This window comes from Panulirus ornatus, chromosome 37 (genome assembly GCF_036320965.1).
Source record: "Panulirus ornatus isolate Po-2019 chromosome 37, ASM3632096v1, whole genome shotgun sequence".
NCBI lineage: Eukaryota > Metazoa > Arthropoda > Malacostraca > Decapoda > Palinuridae > Panulirus > Panulirus ornatus.
The window spans coordinates 22,105,985-22,132,571 of record NC_092260.1 but is presented as its reverse complement, the minus strand read 5'-3'; the positions used below and the strand labels follow the sequence as shown (position 1 = coordinate 22,132,571).

Here is a 26,587-nt window from a genome sequence, read left to right as displayed (position 1 = left end):
ATCATACTTATATCGGAAAAGGTCACATAAGTGTGGAGCATTAACTATCACTGTCAACAAATAAATTTACATCATATTCTGTAAAATCCACAAAACAATGATTATTCCAAAACCCGGACTAATTGATCTGCAAGGGAGTTGGGCTTAGGAATAATTCTGGGTTTGGAAATAATGTTTCCCTTACTCTTTTGTGAGTACTTATATTTGATTTGTGAAAAATTCATTAAAATGGTACCTAAACCATGTAGTAGTTTATTTTGAACAATGTATAATCATTTGAATATGTTTTTCAGTTTGGTTTCAGTCATTTGGACTCCACTAATCAGAAATATATTTTTTTTTCATAACCTACCATTGTAATTTCTCCATACAGTACAGTAAATATCATTGCAAAAAAATCTATATATCTATCTATATCTCTGATGCCTGTTCCCTTCAGGAACTCCAAGGGGGCGGCCATGGCAAAAGTTTTAATGACTAGTGAACTCCAGTGCCGCTTTTTAGCCTTTAGTGCCTAACCCTTAACAGGCTACTGGCAGAAGGCAACTCCAGTGCAGTTTTTTCGGAGGCTCCTACCTAGTGTGTCTGCATATTTGTTAGATTTGTAATGCCCCTAAGCTATTGTCCTTGTTGTGCCTGTAATTACTTTTACAGTGACCTTTATGTAGATGCACATTTTTCATGGGTATCCTCTTGCTGGTGCACTGGCACAGAAGGTATACATGATACAAAAATGCTAAGTTAATGATGAAAAAACATAATGACTATATTGCACTGCAATTCTACTCTATGTTGTATCAGTATTGTAATTCAGAGGACAAGTTCAACTCTGTACTGGTAATTTTCTGTAAATGTATGGAAGAGTATTGAGATGCCTAAACAAAAAGCATGAAGATGGACTATGGTGCAGAGGATCATAGGAATTCTACTGGTCTATGAAATGCCTGCTAATGAGTATATGCCCCTTACTCTGTTTTCTGCAAGATAACCTACAATGGACAAATATTCCATATCCCAAAATAGCTCTTTTGTATATATCTCTCTCTGGCCTTGACACATGGCATGCTTTCAAAAAGGCCATGCTATGGAAAAATCCAGATTTCAGAGTCAGGTGTGGGGATCACCACTACTTTAATCAACTTTATGCAAAATTCTGTACTTTTTGCAGTCCCCACTTCATAAGTACACGGAAAATACTTATTTGCAGATCACAATAACAAAAAAAAAAATTTGATAACCAAATTGGTTTCTCATTTCATGCTTTTCTTTGTTTCAAGCACTGTGCAATACAAGGAGAATGCTGAAATAATATACTTGATGGTGGCCAAAGCATGTGGTTAAAGTCAGGGAGTTCATCCCTTACTTACACTCATGTGAACTACTGATTAATAAGACATCTCTAAGTTTCCTAAGGCTAGTGTGAAAACTGAAAATACAGCACCTAAGAAACAAACAGGAAAATAAACATTAATATTTGAGCAAGATACTTCATCTGTTCTGCACACACAACTATGAACTGACATGGTGCTTTTACTGCTTCAGAAAGGAAAAGATAGGAATTGTGTGAAAACAAAAAATTATAAACAAAGGAGTGCCTATCATGCACAGTTTTATTCCTTCTAATCTAAATCTTAAGTGCTATAAATTAATAAGAAATTATGGACATAAATGGCATAATTTCATATGTTCCTCCTGGAGATTCTACTCTTACTGATGATAAGCATAAATGTGACTGTTTTTAATAATATTAATATTCATTATCAGAGAAATATTTTACTGGGTAACTTACGAGTATTTCATCACAGTTCTCCCTAATAAATGTAAAATTAAGTACTTTTCACCAATGTTTAACATATTTTCGAATTCTTCAGGTACAGTCATAAAACTTTCCCTGGTTACACCTCTTTGCAGGTAATTTTAATTCATGGAAATATATTGGGTGAATGACTATTCTAGCAAAAGTACACTGAGGTCTTCACACCACCAGATGTTATGGGACGGAAACTGTAAGAAATATGGTACTGAGTTGTAATTCCTATTTGTACTGTATGGGGATTGAGTTCTACACTCATGAGGCCCCATTTCTTGAACATTCTCTATTATGAAACATCTTAAATTTCTGTATGATGTGTTCATTAACCATGTCTTCATTCATTTTATTACATTCATCCTCCACTTGTATACTACAAAAGTACTTACTCACATCTTTTTCAACAAGTTACTTCCTCAGCTTGTTCTATCCCTACATCTCTCGAAAAATTGTTCACTGTCTTCGTCATCAATCTGTTGTAAAAACATAAAGGTTGTGATCAGGTCCCCCTCACTCTTCTTTCTTCCAATGTGGACAAATTTAAAGCCTCTTGCCTTTCCCTGTATGTGGTTTTATATGGTGGTATGCAAACTGTAAATATTCAAAATACTTCAGTCTGTACATGTTAGTTAAGTAAGTGTAATGTTAATATTTCATCTCGTATTTAAATGTACTGTACCTGAATAAAGATTCTCTGTAAAAACAAAAAAAAAAGGGGGGGGTGAGAGAGAAAAATCCTGGTTTGTAAAATGTTTGATGTTTTACAATTTAAGGAGCTCTTATTGCAAACATCAAGATGCCCCAACTCATTTACAGACTTAGAAGGATATTAATACAAGCTGTAGTGAAAGTGGGAGAAAAATATTATCAATGATACAGTGAAGCAAAACTTAATATACTGAGATGGATTAGGTTTGAGGACGACCATGTGTAGTTTTCATCAAAAGATATGTTAGAAATGTCTGATGGAATGAATCTAAAGCATAATTATGATGAATGGGTTTAATAATACCTATGCAACAACTCAAAAGTTTGAGAGGTGATAATGCTTTATGATGCAAACAAAATAATTTTCTTTAAAAAATGTTTGGAACATTGTTAATGAGGCTGTAATTCTTCTGAAGTTTGAGAGGTGGTAATGCTATATAATGCAAATAAAATAATTTTCTTTGAAACATGTTTGGAACATTGTTAATGAGGCTGTAATTCTTCTGAAGTTCTCAAAAGGTTACTTTATCAAATATTATTTCAGAAACTATTCAAACCACCAGCTATCATTAACTCCAGACATGGACCAAGTGCTTACAGTATTGCAACAAACATATTTGCAGTTATGTTGCAGTAATGTGGAAGCCTTTAGGACATGAAAATTAAGACTTTACAGAAGGAAGAAAAATAGGAATTCTGTATATGTAAGCTAAATTATGTTGTGTGCAATAATAAAGTTGTATGACAAGCTAAGAATATTGTTTGTATATTGTTGTAAGAATATTGTTTGTATGAAGTGTATAGTAAAGGAAATACAGCCTTACTGTTTTAAATGTACTATATATCATCATTCTGACCCAAGATCAGCTATTACACACTAATTATTGTATAATGCAACTGCACATTATCACACACAACCACAATTTTGTTTAATGTCCTAAGGCAGTTGGTTGTGATTTTTCATAAGTGAACATGTGTACCAGAATCAGAGCTCATAAATTTGTCTTGTTTATCATATTTTTGTTTATTGCACATCATTGTTTATATATTACTTTTACTGTATTAGATCCATTCTGAGTCAGTGTGATTTGAACAGAACAGCAGCTTAAAGTGAAAATGTCAAATATAATAAATTTCCAAAATAAATTACCTGAAATTATATGCTCTGCCTGTTGATTTCCTTATTTTTACAACTACATTTTATGGAGAGAAATATAAATACCTAGCAATGGAGATCACAGGGATAATCTCAGAATTCTTTATTCATAACAAGCTGACTAATATTTCAGAGTGGATTTTAGAGGGGGGGGGGAACGGTATATGCCTGAGGCCTGGTAAATTGGTGTTCTCAGGTGCAGCCAGAGGGTACATAGCAAAATATAGCAACCCATGGAAAATCAACAGATGCATCTATGTTTCCTGATTATCCTTTCATTTACTGTGATAATATTTTTTACTAAAATTCCATCAGTGACAGGATTCTTATAATATTATCTAACTTTTTGAGTCAAAACAGCAAACTGTGCATACTGGTGCTTCTGCCCCAAGATTTAAATTATATCACAAAGAAGACCCTCCATACATTCCAAATAAATGGCTTCATCACTGCTAATAACTGCACTCCATTCATCAGACAAAAATAGTTAACATAACCTCAAACTCATGCTGGCAGACATTTAAGAAACCAATTAACTAAATAAAGGGCTCACATATGCAAGTGCTTGATAGCCTTTTTGTTTTTGTAAAAAACAAATTATGAACTTGCACTTCATTCTAATCATCATTTGTGCAGTGATGATTACTGTTCTTTTGCTAAAACATTAGGAAACTGAAATCATTGTTGAGTGAGCCATTAAGTTTGTTGTATGGCTTCAATTTTCACAAGATTTCCTGCCAACAATGACTTGTCAGTGGGTCAGTATTTGGTACAACAATACACTACAGAACTGCACTGTGACTGCTGTCTAGTCTTAGTTTACATCAATGCATTCTTAAAGTAGTATAAGTGAATCACTGAAACAGAGAAGAAAGCTACAAACAGCTATAAAGTCTAGTGAAATAATACTGTCTGACCACCACCAGATAGATTTACGGTTAAAAGATGGTTTGGAAGAGGTAAACTGGTTTAGTGGTGAAGTTGTTACATGGTGAACACATCATTACAAGTCTGCTAGTGCATTAATATTATCATCCTTATGGGTGTTACTGGACTCTGCCTGCAAGTGGTTACACTGTGAGCAAGAAGCTCTATCACCGTCAATGGATGTAAAGGAGTACAGTCTTGTCGAGAATCTTTGTGCTTCAGTGGAATTCAGCATTTTCCCACTTCAACCTGAGGTGCAGCCTTGAAACTGTTGAAGCCCCATAAAAATGGTTAAACAATGTGTCTTCATAAGTAGAGGAGATGAGGATCAAGTATTTGTTCTTAAGATTATGAGTAAGAAACAGTACGAAAAAGGGACTGAATGGTATGTGGCATTTATGAAACTGGGGAAATCATATTACAGGGTACATAAAAGGGCCTTGTCAGAAGTGCTATATACACACACACATATATATATATATATGTTCAGGCCCCAATCACTCAAAATCTATTTCACTCCATCCTTCCACCTCTAATTTGGTCTCCCACTTCTCCTCGTTCCCTCCACCTCTGACACAATTACAACACACCCTCTTCTGCTCTCTCAACCACACTCTTTTTACTACCACATATCTCTCTTACCCTTTCATTACTTACTCGATCAAACCACCTCATTTCAAACACATCCATCCCCCTCCGAACAACCCTATCTATTGCCCACGCCTTCAAACATACCCATTTTTGCTTTCTGAGATAATGTTCTCGCCTTCCACACATTCTTCAACGCTCCCAAAACCTTCGCCCCCTCCCCCACCCTGTGACTCACTTCTGCTTCCATGGTTCCATCTGCTACCAAATCCACTCCAAGATATCTAAAACACTTCACTTCCTCCAGTTTTTCTCCATTCAAACTTACCTCCCAACTGACTTGTCCCTCAACCCTACTGTACCTAATAACCTTGCTCTTGTTCACATTTACTCTCAGCTTTCTTCTTTCACACACTTTACCAAACTCAGTAACTAAATGTAGTGAGGAGTTTACCATAAGAGTAGAGAAAGTGTGTAAGAAGGAAGGGAGGAGGGTGAGTGGTAATCAGGGAAGGGAGGTTTGTATCAAGGATGTGTGATGTCATTGTTGTAGTTAAATCTATATATGGATGGGGTGGAAGGGGAGACTGAGGAGATGGAAGGCTGGAGTGAAAAAGGCACTGAGGTGTCTGGGTCTGAATATCTAAGAGGATGACAGGCATGCATGGACTGAACAAATTAGAGCAATGTGATATACACAGGGCAAAATGATGTTGAAGGACTGAGCCAGGACAGAGAAATTATCAGGAGTGGTGGGCTCTGGTTTTGATGCATTATAGATGACAGCTTTAGCATGGATGTGAGCAAATGGGGATGTTGCATAGAATGGCAAATAAGCATAAAAAATATACACATGGGCTCAAAAGGCAGGGCCTAGCGAGAGAAACTCTCTCCTTTTAAAATACATGCAGCAACCACACATATATGTGTGCACTGTAAATCTTGTCCATATATTCAAACGTATACATACCTGTTGTACACATAGGAGGTGACATGGCATGTATGGAAAGTCATGAGATTGGCCTAAAAGTGTATAAAACTCTTAATAATACGCAAACAGTAATAAGACAAGCACATGCATATCATCATCATTATTATTATTATCAATATTACTATCATTAATAACCCAAGGATCCTTTTCTTGGTGATCCATGGGGCTCCTGCAACTTCAAGGCAGCACTGCACTTAATAGCAGGGACAGGAGGGACTCTTTAGAAATGAGTTCTTTGATGAGACTGTACTCAGTTTCATCAACTAATGAAAATAAAGCATTGCCAAAGGTGACTTTTCACTTTTAATGTAATCACAAGGAGGCAAAGTCCGGTAACACCAGTATACACATATAAATACATACCAAGAACATATGTACACAAATACATTTCTTTCACACATACTTTAGCCTGTGTATGTTTATATGTATAAAAGTAATAGCAATGTTGCCACACACACTGTTAATTTGATAAAAAAATACTACAAAAGAGACTCTTTGAAACAGCACTAATCTAAGGGCTTATTTCTACTAAATGTGTAATTTGATTAGCATTTACCACTATCATTTCATCTTCAGTATTTCATAAGCACTTCTGAGAGTCTATTACATCACTGGACTCTGCAGAAACTAAGGTGGAAGAATCTGTAATGGATGATGACATTCCACGCACTTTTCGCCGTGCACCCTGGCCAACCTGTTCAGTGTCATCCAAGCTGTCGGTGATATGAGAGCCCGTTTAATAAGAACACCTTTTAGGTAAACATTAACATGCTCTTTATATTAATAACATACTCAATTTTACTTCTAAATACTAGTATGTTCCCTGCTAATGTAATGCATTTCATATCTCCTTACTGAATGTTTTACCAGATTCTATGAAAAGCCAGTTTAACTAATTCTAACTATCATTTGGAACTGAACTATATTTGACATATTATGTATTTCGGTTTCCCATATGAAATGATAAAATATATAAAAACAGTTATATGGAATTATAGAATTATATAGAAGGTTTTGGTCTGAACTTGAATGTAAGCATTCACGTGACAAACAAGAATTCCAATGCTACTGCCAATGTTTACTATTTTCTTCAGCATGAAAATACTGAAATCATTAGTCTTACCCTAACTATATCTATATGTACACAATACATGCGTTTTTGATTCCTCAATAATCTTTTATAGTGATTAAAGAAACTTTAAGGGCAATGTTTAGCATTTTATTAGGGGCCTCTGTTCCCTAACCCTAGATTTTCATTGAAAAACAATGAGCTGAAATTTGTGTTATGTGAGATTCGTGCAACTTCTCAGTCCCTACTGCACAAAATATTGCAACAGTAGTGTACTCTGAAATAAATATTTGAAGATGAATCTATAGCAGGAAAAGCATATTGGATACCATTAGATACACAGGAAGGAGTTAAGTAAGTATTTAGTTCCATAGCTAGACTACACTGAAGTACCTTAAGTATAATCAAATCCCTTTCTTAACACCATTCACCTATTAGTAAAAACTATATTTTCCAATAAATCTAGTTCCAAATATCAAATATACCATATACAGATAAGACCAGCAAAACCAAATAAAAAAGATTAAAAATTCACTACCCTTAAAATCTTAAAAGGAGATCAGGCAGTATCTTACCTGTCCTCTCTCTCAAGTGGATGTCCATTTACTTGTAAAACCTCATCCTCAGGATCCTCCTGGTTCATGATGATACATGAATTATCCTGTATAGAAGAACTATCTTGTAGAGGGGTTTCTAGTTTGCTTTCTTCTGAGAATGTTCTATCAATATTACTATTTGCAATGATATGTTGATCTTTTATTATAGGGTCAACATTTACTGGTTGTTTTTGAGATTCTTTGATCTTAACTTCTAATTCTTGTGACTGCTTGGACTTATCTTGATATGCTGGATTACCAATTACTACAGAAGTATCTCTCAGTTCTGTAGGATCATTACAAACATCAACTGTTTCTTCCTTTAATCGTCCAAACTTGAAACCTTTACTTCCATTCCTGAGCTGCTCTTCACACTCTTCATAGTTTTGTTGCCCAATCTGCTCACTGACCTGATCACTGCTATCAATATCATCTTCTTTATCAGTACCAGACTGAGGTGTTTCAATTTTAGATACTTCCACATTCTGCGTGTGCTTTTCTACTGCTGCATCTATCTGAAGGATAAATATTTGCCTTAAAATTTAATCGAGAATCAGGCAATCAGGAAGTACCCTATGTATATAATAAAAACTCTTAACCATGAAGAACATAAATAAATCAGTAAATCTATTTTTGTTTTCAAGAGTGGGAGTGTGCTGTACTCTTTAAACTCATTAATAATGGCTGGTTTTACATGCAAAAAAATAAGAAAAACTCATATACAGTACCTGTGAATATTCAGATAAAAAACACTTCTTTGACAATACTATGGTAGCATGTGATGGTTTTATGAGAGATGGATGTGGGTGTGTTATTTCCCTTTCATAAAGGCTTCATATTGAGACAAAATTAAACAGTGATGCAATACACACAATTCAAGAAAAACAAGCTTAAGAACTTATGGAATGCCAACAAATTAGTAAAACAATACATGCATCATAAGAAAAATTAAAGGTACAAAAGAAGCACTTTCAGCAATTTGCACCAGCACTGTTTATTTTCTCTTGCATCATTTCTGGGTTATGTTGAGGTAAGCCAGGTACCAATAAGTACCTATGACGAACTTGTCATTACTGTAGTCCCATCACACAACTAGTTTGTTAGATACTGTTGTTCCCTCAACTAACACTCCGCTCATCATATTCATTGATCGCTGTATATTTTTTCAGTGGCTAACCCCAGCGTAATTATATATCCAAGGGGTGACTTCTAGTCTACAGCATTCTCCATCTTCTAACTGGTTACCTGTGCTTACATTGGTTAATCATATACCAATGAAGTTGTACTCGGAATTATATTACATGAATCAGGATTAGTTAACATTTCTTTCTCCCTAACAACTAAAATTCAGTATATTATTGAATCATACTGTATAACAGCCAAGACTATGGCTCTAAAATGGGCATGTAATTGTGACTTTTATTACATCAGCCCAAAAAAAAAGAGACAGCAAGGGCAATCGAATGCCCTAATCAAGGCCAACTGTGGACGATGTGTGGATCAGGAGTTTGTTCTAAAGAATGTGTGAGAAATACTTAAGAGAAACAGATGGATTTGTATGGCACTCATGGATCTGGAGAAAGTTTTTGAAAAGGTTGAGAGATACCTTGTGGAAGGTCACAAGAATATATGGTGTGGCAGGAAAGCTGCCAGATGCAGTGGGAAGTTTTCATCATGAGTGTAAAGCATGTATACGAGTAGGATGACTGGAGAGGAAATGGTTCCAAGTGAAGGTTGGTCTATGGCAGGGGTGTGTGATGTCACCATAGCTGTTTGATTTGTTTATGGATGGGTGGTAAGGAAGTCTTGGAAAGAGGGGCGAGTATGCAGTACATAAGGGATGAGAGGGCTTAAGAAAAGTCAGTTGTTATTTACTGATGATACAGCACTGGTGGGAGATTCGAGTGAGAAACTGCAAAAGTTGGTGACTAAGTTTAGACGAGTGTGTGACTGGAGGAAGATGAGAATAATTGTGAATAAAAGCAAGGTTATTAGGGTTAGCGGTACTGAAGGACAGGTTAGTTGGGGTGTGAGTATGAATGGAGAAAAATTGGAAGTGATGCATCTTAGATACCTGGCTGTGGACATGGCAGCAAATGGAACCATGTAAGCGGACATAAGTTACGGGGTGGGCAAGGGGGTAAAGGTTCTGGGAGCACCGAGAATGCATAGAGAGATCATTATCTGAGATGGCAAAAATGGGTATTTTTGAAGGTACAGTAGCAACAACAATATCATATTGATGCAAGGCACTGGCAATAGGTATGGCTGTGCAGGGAAGGGGGGATGCGTTGGAAATGAAGTGGTGAAAGATAATATGTGGTGTGACGTGGTTTGATCGAGAAAGTAACAAAGGGTAAGAGAGAGGAGTGGTAATAACGACAGTGTGGTTGAGAGCTGAAGAGGGTGTGCCGAAATGGTTTGGACATATGGATAGAATGAGTGGGGACAGGTTGACAAAAAGGATATGTGTCAGAAATGGATGGAACATGGAGAACAGGTATATTTCAATGTCCCATTCTCTTGCACTCCTTGAAAACTATGTACATACTTGTCTATTTTAAGAATGACACATTTCTGCTCCACAGATTAGATTTAAAAAAGTACTGACCCAAAATAGAAAACAAATGCAAATATTCTTTGCTCCTCATTATGCAGTACAATAGGCAAAATATTACAAAATACAGGAAGTGGAAAAAGATCTGCATGGTAGTTGTGGTTACCTGATATGGCTGAGCCCCTGGAAGACCAACTTCCATGGCTGATACAAGTGCCAGTTGATCTACTTCTAATTTTTTTTTTCGGTACAAATAGCAGCCACCTCCCAGAGCACCTGATACCAGCGCAACAATAAATAAACCACCTGAAAAGAATCAAAGATGTTACATGTGTATCATCTTACTGATCAATGAAATGCAGTCAAAACAATTTTCTCTACAAAAAAATATCCCCTCTCTGATGAGGTATTGTAGAATGTGATGTTTGGCTCACACAGCCAACCATGATGTGCTGAAATGGTCCAGATATTTGCAAAGGATGAGTATGAAAGACTGTCAAAAGCGGAGGGAGCATAGGAAAGAAGAAACCAAGAGAAAGATGGAAGGATAAAGTGAAAAGGCATGCATGAAATAGGATGGATCGAAGTGTTGTGCTGTACAAGGGATTATGTGCTGTCAGTGGGCTGAATATGGGCATATGAAGCAGTCAAGAGAAACCATGGAATGGTCAGTGGGGCTTGATTATAGATGGGTGCACTGATTTTGGCACATTACACAGGATAGCAAGGGATTGGATGCAAGAAAGTAAGGCCATTGTTTTTCTGTTTTTGATTCTACCTCACTGTGGTGGGAAATGGCGACCAGTATGATGCATTGATTAGCATATTTCATAAAATGAATCTGATTAAAACACAATTCTCATTTTGTTGAATCAATAGTCTATTATAACAACAAAACTATTCCCATCATTTCCATTACCCATTATTTGTCATCATGAAGAATTCCCCAATACAAAAATATATAAATATCTGTTCCTTTATAGCAGTGTATATAAACAGATTGAACTCAAAAGTTCCATTCGCAAAAATATCTTTATCTATATAATGGCATCTTTCCTACACAATGGCTTTCTTACATACAAACAAAAATGACTCACCAATTATCCAAGGTATAGGATCTTGTCCTACTTTGCTGAAGCGACAGTCATTAGTTGTTGGAATATAAACTGTGTGGTTTAAAAATTCTGCCTCTTCCCACTTTTCACTGCTCAACACTGCTATAAATGATGCCTGTAAAGATGAGTAACAATTGCATAAATCTTTCATGTCCACACAAATGTAATGTATACAGTACCTATTCTATCTTTAAGCTAAACAATAGAGAAGGCATAAGCAAAGTGCAAGGTAATCCCACATTTATTATCTCCATGAACAACACATCAAATAATGTCAAAAAATATAATGACAACTTATTCAAAAGAGAGTATTTCAACTAGATTTAAATATTTAGCAAGGCTAAGTTTATAAAATGATAAAACTAAAATTCTCGATGCAAAAGATATTGGTGTGAACATACACAGCTTTATCTATAAAATGCAGCCAAGGTCACAACCAGAATTAGTTATATAACCAATCTACTTCAATTCCACCACAACCTAACAGAACTAAAGACTGGATACTTAAGTCTAAGGCAGATGTAAGGACACAAATGTACATGTACAATTTAGTCCTATCTTTTAATGCAAGTAAAATACCAATAAAATTAGTAATAATTATCATAGACAAAGATTAGAAACTAAAGATTGGGATGTATAGGTTGACATATGAACCGTTAAGCAAGTCAGTTTTCAATACTCAAAATCCATCATGATTAAGCAATAGATCACAAATGAAAAATTCAGATATGCATGAATATAAAGTTCCTCAAAACTGGCAGAATATCTGGATAGAGCCATTATGTTCAGGCAAGAGGGACAAAAGTAAATCCTCGAATTACAAAGGTATATGTCTGTTGAGCATGCCTGGTACACTTCATGGGAAAATAGTAAGTGAGAGGGTTTTGACATGCACTGAGCATAGGTTTGGGAGGAACAATATGACTGTAGGAGTGGTAAAGGATGTGAAGACCAGGTGCTTGCTTTCAAAAATTTGTTTGGGAAATACTCAGGGAAAGAGAGGGATTGGTATGTGGCCTGTATGGATCTGGAGAAAGTGTTTGAGAGAGGTGACAGCAATGCCTTTAGAACATGCTTAGTATATATAGTGTAGGAGAAAAGCTACGAGATGCAGTGAGGAGTTTCTATCAGGAAAGTAATGTATGTGCGTGGGTAGGAAGGAAGGATGGGTAGTTCCCAGTATAGGGTCTGCATAAAGGGATTGTGATCTCACCATGGCTGTTTAATCTGTATGTAGATGGTGTGGTAAGGGAGGTAAATGTCAGGGTGGGTGGGTGAAGGGTCTACAAGGTGAGTCAGATGCTACTTGCAGATGACACAGCTCTCGTGGCAGGCTCCAGTGAGAAACTGTCGAAGCTGATGTCTGGGTTAGTGAGTGTGTAAAAGGATGATGTGGAGACAATGTAAATAAGAATAAGGTTATGAGGTTTAGCAGGGTGGTGAGACACGGTGGTTTGGGTGTGAGATGAATGGAAATAACCTAGAAGATGACGCATTTTTTAGATACTTGGGAATGGACAAAGCAGAGGATAAAATTATGGGATAGAATTACGAGAGATAAAATGAACCACAGGGTGGGAGAGGTGACAAAGATCCTTGATGGACTGAAGACTGTGTAGAAAAGGGGGTCACTGTCTGTGAGGGAAAAGATGGGTACGTTTGATGGTAAAGTATATGGCTGCTTTGCCAGCACTGTATAGATGCAAGTCTTGGATTCTAAGTGAAAACAAAGAGGGATGTGCTGGAAATGAAATGCCTGAGGATACTACATTTCAGGAGGAAGGCTGATCATGTAAGGAACAGCAACTGAAAGGTGTGACAGTGAGCAAAGTATATAAAAGGAGCTGAAGAGAATGTGCTGAAATAGTTTGGACATACGGAAAGAATGGGAAAAAAGAGAGACTGATTGAGACAGTAAGTGTTAAAAGTGGAGGAAGGAATGGGGAGAGAAAGCCCAAGGAGACAAAAGGATGGAATCATAGAAGATTTGAGTTATCTGGGTCTAAATACATACAAGAGTGAGAGGTATGCATGGGATAGAGTTGGAGCAATGTGGTATACAGGAGGCAATAAAGTAAAAGGGTTGAATGGGGGAAGAAGAGGTGTAAAGGGGAAACCACAAATAAATCTACAGGATTTGCCTGTGGACAGTGGGCTCTGATTTTAGTGCATTACACATTACAGCTAGAGAGTAGATGCGAGTAAGAGAGGCTGCTCTTCGTCTATTTCTGGTGTTATCTTACTGATGCAAGAAATGGCAAAAAAGTATGAAAAAAAACCATGACCATGATATCATTATCATTACTATAATCATTATTATCATTAACACCAAGTCTTAAATGTCAGCATACATGCATTTTTTCAGGAGCATATTCTAACTCAATCTCTGTATCCGAGCTAAGGATCAACAGAGTAAAATCTCCATTTTTGATCAAAATGCAACACTAAACACCAAAATTCAGAAAGTTTTTGGGGACATTTATGAATGTGGAATCATACTTTACCTCAGAGATGTGCACCTTACTAAATCTAATCAATTTGGTTTAGTATAGGTAGAGACTGGAAACTAAAGTTCAGTTGATAGGGACTGACAAAAATGTAGCTGAGGGATTCTGTTCTCTCTCAGAGGCAAGTATCTTAAACAAGTCTCATATGGAGTCGATTAAAAATAAGAAATGTCACTGTATTTCTTTTAAGAGTTACCAATAAGTATCAATGAAAGAATAACATCAACATGTTTGACTACAATTCAATATAAACTAAATCACAAGATGAAAGCACATATGCAATAATAAAGCAGACAATTTGGCTCCAGTTTCAAACCAGTAACTGCTTTCCCCAAGCTGACAGAGACCCAGTACGTTTCAGCAGAGACTACTAGTTATATGTACTGATACTGTATGCAATTTGGCTCTGTTTTTTAACTTGAGATGAGGGATAATAAAAAAGAGAAGTATCACCAAGTCTGATCAAAGTGCTTGATTTGAAAAGCAATGTGACAGTATACACAAGTACAAGCAAATGGATGAATAAAAAATTTGGTTTTATCTTCAAACCTAACCTGAGATGTAAAGAAGTACGTTGTCTCACTTCATCTTAACAAATATAAAATCAAGTCAACAAAACTCGCAATCAAAAACAAAGAACTGTGGGAAGGGTACCATTGCTAGGCTGTTAAGGGAAAGATGTAAGAAAAGGGTGCTGCAAAAGAGCACACATGATTATTCAGAAGATTGTCTTGCATCTTAGACCCCAACTATACAGATAATGCTGAACTTTCTAAACTGTTTCCAAAGGTACTAGACTTTCTAAAATTATGTATGCAGATTGCAAGAATATCATTGCATCCTGAGTTAAGTTCCCACAAAAGTAATAACATCCCTGAAAACAGATGATCCTAAACACACAAAACCTTGCAGTAAATAAAGTATTATTTTGTTTACCGACACTATTCTTTATTTCAAAACAATAGATTTATAAAACAAACCTCAATTGCCACAAAGGAGGAATTGTGCATCTTAAATTCCTTCTCTGGCACACGAGCATACAAAAAGACTGGGGCATGTGGGGCTAAAGGCAACAACAAGCCAGGGATGAGGACTCGTTCATTCTGGTTGGATGTAACAAAAGTGTACTTCCAGTTGTGTCGAGTACTATTCTTATACTGGTACTGCAAACAAGGAAAAAATTAACACTCATCATTACTGGTTAAACTAAGATAACTACAAAATTTGCATTATATCCTTTTCTGAAATGATGTAAAAAAATCATTAAATCCATTTCCGGACAACACATATCATGGAAACTGTTCTTACATTTTAGTATGCTGATCTCAGTCTACCTATCTATAGCCCAAAAACATTCAAAATTCAATGCCTATACCCTAAATTCTAACCAAAATAGCACATGGGTTTCCAAAGGTTGCTTCTTTTTCAGTGCACTGTGCTTTTCTTAGTTAATTCTGCTCTTTCTGTGGCTTTTGCTACTACAGAATTCTGCTCATATAAGGATGTCCAATCAGAATCTTAGTTACAATGCTGACAATAGAGGCAGGAAGAGGAAGCCTTAATCATATTTTCATTATGCATTTATTACAATAAGTCAATATATAACCAGAGGACGCATTACGGTTTGGTAACATATTCATTTGTGATATCCAGAAGCAATGTTAAAAACTATTAAAATTTTCCACTGAGAGGGATTTGAATAATGGCATTCCTACGCACAGAATCAGATAGGCTGACCTTGATAAACTGCATGAAAAAGCAAAACATATTCATCAGGAGCTGAAAATTAGTAGACCTTGTAGAGTTATTTGCAGCACTTTATCTCCTGTGTAAGTGTTGACCTCTACCTTGGTCTACATTAAACCTGGTATATGCAAAAAACCAGGAATTAGTCTCGATAAGTGCAAAAAATGGATGCCTTATTAAGTGCTTTATGTAGCAAATATCTATACATATTTAAAAAAAAAACATTTGAAAACTATGTCGGGTATAAAAAAAAAAAAACCACCATGACTGAATTTAAGAAATGTGCAAGACTCAATTTGAGTCCACAAGAAACATCAATAAATACACAGTATAATGCTCCAGTCCAGCTGAAATGGGACTAATGTTTGCAAAAATTTTATGATAATACAGCTTTTCAATATATTATATACTACCTTTGATACAAGAAGTTATTTGACCTCAAAAATACAATGAATTTTAGCAATTTTTTTTTGTATGATTTTCTTTACAATTTCACCATATGCATTATTCATCATACTGAATACGGATCTGGGTTTCAAAAGAATATCTGCTAATTAATCATGACAAGCTCAATTTGGTATACATTCTTAGCATTTATTACCAGTCATTTCTGTTATTTACCACTTTAATTTTCTTGGGGGGGAGGGGGTCCCTGATAATCATCCTCAACAATGGGCACATATTATCTTGGTATCAAGCAATGTTCAGATTCAGGATTTTTTTTTTATCTATCATAATTGCTCATCTCTGTATGTGGGCTTTCTGGTCATATAAAATCTAAGAAGTCATGTTATCAGTCCTTGCAATATTAAAATGTGTGTATATGTTTCTTACTTAATTGTTCCTTGCCATGCCTTGTTATCATTTTAGTTACCTTGTTTTATGAGCCCAATTTCTATGGAGCTTACTGTGCCACATATTTTCTTGAAAATCTCATCTAGTGCTATTTAAAATGATGAATAACTGACCTTTTATTTATTGCAAATAACCTAATGTTATTAGTTCTATGACTTATCATATACGTTACAGGAAAACAATTCATCTCAAATCACTAAATGCCATTCCTTGGCACCATTTTAAAGGATAGGAGACTAATATTCCAAGTAATATGGCCCTTCATTACCATAATTTTTCAAATTTGAAACTGCCTGTTGTGATGCCTGCAACTAAGGTCACCTGACAAAACAAGTCACTAATATTTCTATGCTATACTCATGTATGTCTCTGTTCTACTCATAGGTTCTTCATTCAAGCCAACGTCACAAAAACATCCACAACAAACACAAAGCTACATCAAACAAACAACACCATAAACACTCACAGTAATCAGGAAGGTAATGTCAAGAGGCAGGTGGCAGTGGTTGATGATGGCAGTGGCCTCTATGTGTTCCTCCAGGATGTTCAGTATACACGAAGACACATAATTATCCAGGTGACACACAGACGCACCTAAGAAAGAGAAGACAATGTTCCATGATTCACAAGTCTAGGTTACATTAACAGAATGACATCAAAAATGTGAAAACTTTAAATATATGCCATCATTTTACGTCAAAGGCAACTGTTAATAACAAAAACTTTTAGCAAGAAAAGGCTTGAAAATGTGGAGAGGATTTATTTATTTTTCCGTTTATAAGTACTCAAGCACGTATTTCCATGAAAGAGTCCTGATGTCAGCCAGGACTTCTACTTTTCTACAGGCCACTGCGGCAAAAGACTGGGCTACTTACACTAGAAGGGAAATGTAGACTCTTTAGGAGTGAGAAGTTTTTGGACGACGTTACACTCCAAAAATATAATACAGCCTCTCCAAACGTCTTTTTCACTTGCGGTGTAACCTCGAGGAGGCGGAGTCTAATTACACACACACACACACACACACACATATATATATATATATATATATATATATATATATATATATATATATATATATATATATATATGTGTGTGTGTGTGTGTGTGTGTGTGTGTGTATATATATATACAATGGCTTGTTTCCTATATATTACAGCGATAAAGATACCTGGCGTAAGTGGAATGTTGTATAAATCTTTATATAATGGAGGCCCTCCGAACTCACAAACCGTACATAAACTTCAGTCTAACAAGAGTTATTTCCCTAAATTATTATCATTCCAAAGATTTAATGAACTCTGAATGACTGTGAAGAATAAACGGTAATTATAGCTATGTTAAGCAGGATCCCAGTCATCTGGAAACAACCCGGTAAACCAAACTAATGTCATTCAAAAATTAATCTGATCACGATTACTTCAGACTCCATTCATTTAAGGGGTGGACTGCTGGAGATGTGGCAAGGGTTAGAATTAATGAGGCTCATGCAGATAAGATAATGAAAAATATAACGATATGTTCTAATTTTCAAACACTTGAGTCAACATAGTTATGATTAAATCCTGAATGACTGACTCCGGTTAGCCATGCGAATCAAAAGTAAAGGTAATCAAAACTTAAATTAAGTGGTCTAGATTATCAAATGAAGTAGATATCTTGATTGCAAGTTAACACGCTAAGCTCTGTACAATCAAACTTTTAAATGAACACAAGGAGAATCAAGATTAGTTGTTTGTAGACTGACTTAATAATGGAAAGGTAATTGGAAAAGTGAATGATCGAATTATACATTCATCCGGTTAACGGTATCAAGGGTTAGGCATCCATGTGAACCTGCTCCCAGATAATAATGATCCATGCAGTGAACTTTAACTTTCCTCTTGACCTTGACCTGTGTAACAAAGGTATCTCCAACACAGCTGCCACATCCACTAAACATTCCGGATATTCCTACGAGTAAATGTTTTTAAGAAGTTATATTCGGAATCAAAGACGCTATGAAGGTAATCATACGGCAAGTTCTGGTGGGTACACTGAGGTTGTTGTGGAGTACACCTCAGTTAATCAGAAAGGTAGAAACAAGTGGCACCTCAACCAAACGCAATTAAAATAATTTCTTTCAAGTTCCAAGAACCCTCACCCTCCTGCACTAGTCACCAAGCAACACAAGCAGGGGGAAATCCACTGTACATATACAAACACAAGTACAAATGTATAACATCACAAGTATAGTAATGTAACGAGTTAAAAAGAAAAAATTATGTGCACGCAACTCGACAATCTTGACAAGGTACAAGATATATGATAAATACCAATTACATATTCTAATCCATGGAATAATGAAATAACATCAACATTCATGGGAATGCGAACTTCCCATTTAAAGAATATCAAAGAAGCAACAGCAAAGCGAAATGGAGAAGCAAAATCATCACAAGTGATCTCAGACGGCAGGAACCAACGTGGACGAGCCCGCCAGGGATGCAGGTCCTTCACCCAGCGTCCCCGCTTCCCACCACAAGTGATAACATTTCAGGATGTAGGCGCCGGTAAAGTGATCATTGAAATGCTTCGCTCATTCTGCTGTTCAGTTAACGGTTGTTTCGTTGTTTGGGAATGTTTCAGGGTTCAGCCATTTTTACTTCCGGGTGATGTTATCTATTGCAACAAAAGAATTTCCTCTTGCAAGCCATCACGATGAACAAATTCTTAATGTCCTCTTACAAACTAGCATCATTACAATGTACATTTTGGCATACAGCTAACGTGGGAAACAAGAAACCATGCAATTAGGAGCACAATACATTATCTGAAAAGACACCATGTACAACACACACATCCACTTGAAAAGTGATTCTCATACACACCTACCAAGTATGTACTACCAAACCCGAGAACAGACCGTCATCGACAAGAGAAGACAGTCTGTATCAAGCTTGGACCTCGCGTTACTTTACACACATTTGATCTGCTTTGATAAAGAACACTTTTTTTTTCTTCATATCGAAGGCTCTTGTCAGTAAGGGTCATGAATGCAGAGAGTGCGTAGGGTCTTTGAATTATCTCGAACATCCGAGGAACGCGTTAAATACTTTTTAGATGATGGGTTTAATTCACTAACCCAGGCAGTCAATGAGCCTGGAACCCAAGTAACCAACCAATTAATCAGCCAACTCCGTTCAAGGGTAAAGGTCCTCATCGAGAATAGGCCATACATGAAATGTTCAAAGGGTTATAGACAGAAAAGTAAGAGGAAAAAATAATCTTGAACTTCCGAAGGAAATGGGAAACCTAACAAAGGAGTCATGTGGGAGATGCTTGGAAAGACACAAGAATGTCGAGTTCGAAAGCTTAGCCCACCCTTGAGTTGCCAACGGTCACAAAATAATCAAGTAACGAAGTGGCTTGAGCAGTACTACGAGCACAAAAGCACCCAACTTTCGGGAGCATTAACAGGACTAATATCTTCAGCAAAGGGGAGAGACCCCTGACGTATGGGTAGTGGGGTCTGAGGGAGGAAGATGACAAGTTTGATCGCTTTGGACTCAACTTCATGTTGATACAGGTGCATTGTGGAATGTAGAGCTATCAAAATAATGTTCATCTGTACTTCTATTAACCTGAGGTCTGGGTACAATTTACGAAAATCATGCTACCTAATGTCATTTATGAAAATTTGATCCTGCACATTCTGAATACGAAAACTATTTCTCTTTACAACGTTGAACACGGAGGACTGCAAAGCAATGCCAATGGTAAAACACCATATATGAAACGGATGACAATAGTGCCAACATTCCCGCTCCAAGATTTCTACGCAAATACCTGCTTCAGAAATATCGTGGTTATATACTTAAGAAAATTCAAGTATACTGTGAACGTGTCTTTGTTATGCATTCCGATTAAGAGGCGGAAACAACCTAAGGGGAAATGACGTCACCACACAACTGGTGGCCGGCCATTCACCGCCTTCTGTCCCACTAAATCCGATAGAAAGTTAAAAAAAATTATATATATATATATATATATATATATATATATATATATATATATATATATACACACACACACACACACACTGCCATGTATATCATAAACAGTAGATAACTGAACGACCATATAAAGTGGATATTTCACAAGTCGAGTTGAATGATAATTTCTTGGAGAACGTGGCTCACATCACCTCACCTGAATCTCAGGTGAAATGAAAGGAAAAAAAAAATCCCGACACCATATGCATTCGATGACTTTAGATGTACCAAGTGCAACAATATCAAAAGAGATCAGTCATACGGCTACAGAATATCAACAAATTAAAAATCTTAACAGACCTTTTAGATTCATATCAGTTTAAATTACAATTTTATTTCCATATGTTAAAGCTACTTAAGTACTATATATAAACTGTTATTGAAACATCCATACAACAGTAAAGTTTAATAAGCATTGCTAACAGAATTCTTTTAAAGGCCCAGATACAGAAAAAGTTCAATTATAACTGGAGTAAAAGCTAAACCATAAATATACAAGCAGGCACACACATAAAACTCCGGGAAGGTAAAAGTGCGGTTTAAAGACCCATTAATACTAAAGAGGACGGTTTAGATGTCCAAACTTTTTATCCGGTTCTAAATAATGAATGCACGCACCAAAAGGACGAAGCATAAAACCTAACGATCCAACTGTTGAGAAGAGTGGGTGAGCTCTCTGCAGTGGTGGTGGAGGTGGGTGAGTAACTATAGTGGCGCTCAATGTTGGGTGGGGTGCGGGTGGCGTTGGAGCGCCTTGGGGAGGTATCAGAGGTAACGGACTAGCTGGCAGCAAGGCCACGGTCAACCTGAGGTGCGGAATGTGGCTGTGGGGAGCTCGGCCGGTGCTCTGACCAATTCGCGTTCCTTTGTTTACACTATTCCTGGGCTCTTCAATTACTCATTTTATTGCATTGTATACATTGTTTATAGTCTTCAGTTTACCTTTTGTTTCTTGTAAAATTTTTTTTGGAGTTCTTCAATATGCCTCCCATTTCTGGCACTCTGCGCTCCGGCTAACACTGCACTTCCTTCCTTCACAATCAAATTCTTTAGTTTATAATACACTTCCTATCCTCTAACTTCCAAGACTTCTTTGCCATTTTTCCAAGCTTCATTAAACTCCATTTTATTTCCACACTTCTGTCATTGTTTCATTTTCTACCTCTTCCTTATCTACTGCTTCTACCACTACTCTTCTTTCACCATATTTCTTTTTTTCATCGCAGCATTCCACTTTTTTGTTTTTGTTTAGTGAACGCTTTTTTCGTTTCACTTTCATTCAATGTTTTAATTTTCCCTTAAATATTACTCTCTAATTGCTACAAACTTACTTCTTGCAACCTGTTCCTTAGCTGTCCTTACTTAGTCAATTTTTGTAACTCACTTTCTTTGACCAGCTTTCATGCCGACTCGCTATCATGATTTGATTAAGCGTAACCGTCTGGGTACACTACTTTCTAAATTATCATCTACTCTCCCATGAATGTCCGCAGGAAAAGGGTGTTTGCAGCGTCAATATTGTTGCTGCCTGATGTTACTGTACATAAACCGCTGTTCATCGTCTAGTCATGTAATTATTGAGCATAAGTTTTACCCTAAACTGATCTTGAATTCTCGTAAAGGCCTATTATACATCTTGGTATGGGAAACAGATGAAACATCTGATGTCTTTCATGATTTCGGCAGTTTGCTTTTTTTTTTATTCACCCCTTTCTTTCACGACTGGCAAGCTGAGCACTGAATAATTTTAGGTATCAGATGGTAATAGAATTTTCTCTTAATCTCCTTATCGCTGCTATGACTTTTCATTGGGGTTACTTACAGTTTTCCAAGTCTATCACATGGAATTACTATGGAGTGGAGACTTAAGTTTCAGGCCTATGATGTCAATGCTTTACACATCCACACCAGCCTCTGTAACCCATCACACACACACACACACACACACAAAGCAGCTCCTGTCACCTTATACATAACCACATCAGCCTCTATAACCCTGCATATCCACAACAGGCCCTACGAACATCCAATCACCCACATCAGCCTCTGTTACCCTCCATACGCCTATAGCTGCGCTCAAGGAACCCACACAAACCTGTTTACCAATAAACAGTGACCCGGGAGGGCTGTGTAAGGCCACGTACACAGCTAACAGAACATTACTCAAGTCTACTTCCTAAAGAAGCGCGTTTCCTACTACCAGTATATTTTCTTGGGTTTCTAACAGCACTACGAGTGCAAGAATACTTAACAATATATTGGTCGAGAAAACAGAGAGGGAAGAAAAATGGAGGGAGGAACACAGTAACAAAGGACCTTATCTGAACCCGCATATATTAGCCCAAGCTTAGCTGGAAGACTTCACCAGCTTGCCCCAGGCATTCCTTACCTGTCTTCTACCGCTACAGCTCGGTCTAGATACTTCTTAACACGTTGAATTTGGACTTCAACACTAACCACCTCATGGAGGATATCTTTTCATCTATAATAATAATAATAATAATAATAATAATAATAATAATAATAATAATAATAACAACAATCTTAACCACCTCAAACAGCAGAAGAGCAACCATGATACGGCGTTTACCAGGACAGCCTTAAACTGAATTTTGTGGAATTTGCAAAGCTTTGAAACCTGGTTATTCAGTGCTTTTTAGCATGAAATATATACCTGAAAGGTTAAAACTAATTAAAAAGAACTGTATATTTTGGCTTCTTTTATAAGATAACAAGCCTTAGACAAACAAGGAAGGCAAAAAGTAAGATACCGCTACATCTGAGCAACAGCATCAACATCACTTAACGTGTAGTATAGCAGTACAGCAGCAGAGACAACTAGCCTCCATAAAGAAGCAGATTTGACCCGAGACTCCAGATAGAAAGTTCGGTGGTAACCTTGCCAACTCCCGTAGGGCGGGACACGGTGAGTGGGCTGTAGGATGGGTACTAAGCAGACTGACCGGGAAGTTATATTATTGCAAACCCGACAGCAGGAATAACTGCAGATATCCAGCGGCTAGGTGACCAGAAAGATCAGCTAGATTGAGGAAGCATACAACTGAGCAGTAAGCGGCATAATCGGTAGAAGAAAAGGCACAATACTACACACAACAAACGTAAGAGTGAGCAAACATGGCGAAAAACATTATCATAGCTCAATGTGCAAGAGAGTAAAGTACGCAGGTCAACAGACTAGAGAAATTAGAGGAACAGCAGGTACGCCACTATGCAAAGAATCGGGTAAAGCAATATGCAGTGCAGTGCGCACAACAGCAGGTGGCTTAGAATCAAGCAAAACAACCGTTATCACTTCACAGACGACAGTAAATGAGTCTGCGAACCCTCAAGACGAGAAAAAATCGACGATGGCACTTTACAAAGCACGTCTATGCGGACTAGCAGACTTCTGGGTGCTTATAATCACCATTCACGACGGCCGATGCTGTCTTTTTGAAAATTTTTTAAGATTATTCTCTGTCGAAAATGACTGAAAAGCCTAAACTACTTAACTATTTTTTTCCTTTCTTGAGCGCAAGCACAGAAAATTCTCAAGGGTTATCTCTTTCAATCTATATTCATTAAAATCAACAGGTGCCACGAATACGAAAATGCAGTGGAAATATCTAGAGTTCGGAAATAAGTTTAAGAGATATCATGGGTCAGTCAAAAACTCTAGAAACTCAATGGAGATATGTATAACAGGTATATGACCAGCTGGGTTGTAGGAGGGTGCTGAAGTTCCTAAGATGCGGCTGCAAACATCCTGACATATCAAACCTATCTAAAATAAAGTACGCATCTTGTTCAAGGTAATGAACATCAGTGTCAAGGTAATGAACATCAGTTTACGTACTTTTTCAGAGAAAAAAGCAATAAGCTTTAGGCAACGCAACAGGGAAACATATGGCAAAACTGAAGACAAAGTAAAAGAACCAAACACGGCTGCAAGTCAAGCAAGGTGCATGACATTACATCCACCTTGTTGGTAAATCAGTAAGTAAAGTATTCAGATCGGTACCATACCCACAAACAATAACAAATAATAGTAGGTAAAAAAAATACTGTATGTAGAGTGATAAAGGAAATGATGTGAACAAAGTTGACGGAGCAGTCACTGAATAAATGTGGTACACACAACCAGAGGAAGAGAAGCAGCGAGTGTCCGGGAGGCCGGCAGAGCAGATGGACACAACCGGAAGTGAACTTATAAAGTGGCAGGTGACGCTTCGCTGCTCCAGCCAGCTCCCCTTCTACCCTAACTTTTCTCAATTTCCTCCTTTCTCTCGACACTGTCCCCCCTTTATATCCCAGCTTAGAGGCTAAGAACGGGGGAAATGGGCGAGGAAAGACTTGAGTTGCAAGAGGGAAAGAGGACTGGAAGTTGAGGTAAGGAAAAAGAAGAATGGTGAGAGAAGGAAGCATATACACAAATGCAACATTCGTAAACTGTGCTTGTCTACACCTTAAAGTATGTAAACATACTACAAAATGAATAAATGTAAATTATGCTCAGCTAAAATGCCCATGCTCCACAAACGATATGGCCGATACTAACGAAACAAGACACGAAACAGTCTTTTAACGACCATTATTTAACATTAAAAAAAATTCTTATGGTGACACTAAAGTGCCCTAAATCTAGCAATGATTTAAAAACCTATATTCAATACATCTACCATGGGTAAGGCTTACAGATATACGAGGGAATGTATACCAAGATATGCAAGACATAAGTGACTCAGGAAATATGGGCCTGACTGTAGACCTAGCAACGTGTATCAGGTAATATTTGGCTGGCTAACATATCCTTACAATTGAGTAGATTCTTATATCAACTTGAAACACTACTCACCAAAATCTGCACCAAAGATGACAGCCACGGCCAACCAAGAGACGGTAGAGGCTCGGACAATACCCATTGTGAACAAGTACTTCAACCGTTGGTCGGATTTGCTTATGCCCTTTATGGCTCTCGACTCTGGCAACTAAACTTCCATAGCGTCCTGTTAAGTGTGTAACAAGAGGCTTCACTGTCCATCCCTCAGGGAGGAGCACACGCTGTTAGAAAATGTATTGTCAGTTTTCAATCTTAATTTTCAAGGGTAATTCCTCAGCTCACCTAAAGCAAACAGTAACTTAAATAGTTCTTCGACCTTCACATATTAACAGGGGAGCCAGCATAATAAAGTCTCATCATAGTCCACGAAACAATTGGAAAATGAGCTCACAGGGTATCTAAACACGGGCATCGGTTTATAACAAGTGGTCTCCTCTTTCATGCCTTTACCCTCTTATCTTACTTTGCTAACACCACACGAGCGTTAGTGATGTCTTCTTCCATATCTACAGAAACATGAGGCATCCTTCTTATATCTGTCACGTTCGTAAAGGGCAATCACAAGTATTTGGGAACGCATAACTCTCCTTCCTCACAAAGAACAACGACCTGTAACCAAGGAGACAACACAACGACCTGAATCTAACTAGTCAACACACCGACACCGACTGAAGCGCCGCGGGCTCTTCTGCTAAACAAAATACCAGTTGCCAGGTATTATGTTTTCTGAATCTTTCCGTCTCTAGACAAATCAACCTATATTCTAAGAAGGTTACAGTAAAGAATTTGAATTTTACGGACGCAAATGTATTAAACGGATTATAGAAAAATGTTTTTGATTGTGTCCCAGGAATGTGAACTCGTTGTTTAGCATCTTATTATAACCGCTGGAGGGTGCGTCGTCATGGCAACCAGTAAGCTGCCATGTCTTATTTTCTGTTGTCTTACAGAATTTAATTTGTTTTTACGAATTAGAAATAAGTTTAGTGAACACAATTCGCAGTGACGATTTCAAATCTTTAGATTTTGAAAGTATATAGTTCAAGCGCTTGCTTCTGCTCAATTGTTTTAAGAAATGTGGGTGTGTA

At 37.1% G+C, this 26,587-nt stretch overlaps 1 protein-coding gene across 4 annotated transcripts; it reads right to left on the bottom strand.

Moving 5' to 3' along the window:
* Positions 1-1,608: 1,608 nt before the first annotated feature.
* Positions 1,609-26,162, bottom strand: LOC139760581 (uncharacterized). Of its 4 annotated transcripts, none has more exons than XM_071683935.1 (8): positions 25,515-26,162; positions 17,092-17,219; positions 15,005-15,187; positions 11,500-11,632; positions 10,569-10,708; positions 7,825-8,360; positions 6,737-6,893; positions 1,609-2,401 (listed from the first exon to the last, which is right to left on the bottom strand). In XM_071683935.1, exons 1-7 carry the CDS (start codon positions 25,579-25,581, stop codon positions 6,761-6,763), a joined length of 1,320 nt encoding a protein of 439 aa, XP_071540036.1. In that variant the 5' UTR covers positions 25,582-26,162; the 3' UTR covers positions 1,609-2,401; positions 6,737-6,760. The 4 variants fall into 4 exon arrangements, with proteins under 4 accessions (XP_071540036.1, XP_071540035.1, XP_071540034.1 ...); XM_071683934.1 differs by having other exon boundaries at positions 1,609-2,283; XM_071683933.1 differs by having other exon boundaries at positions 1,609-6,893.
* Between the last annotated feature and the right edge of the window lie 425 nt (positions 26,163-26,587).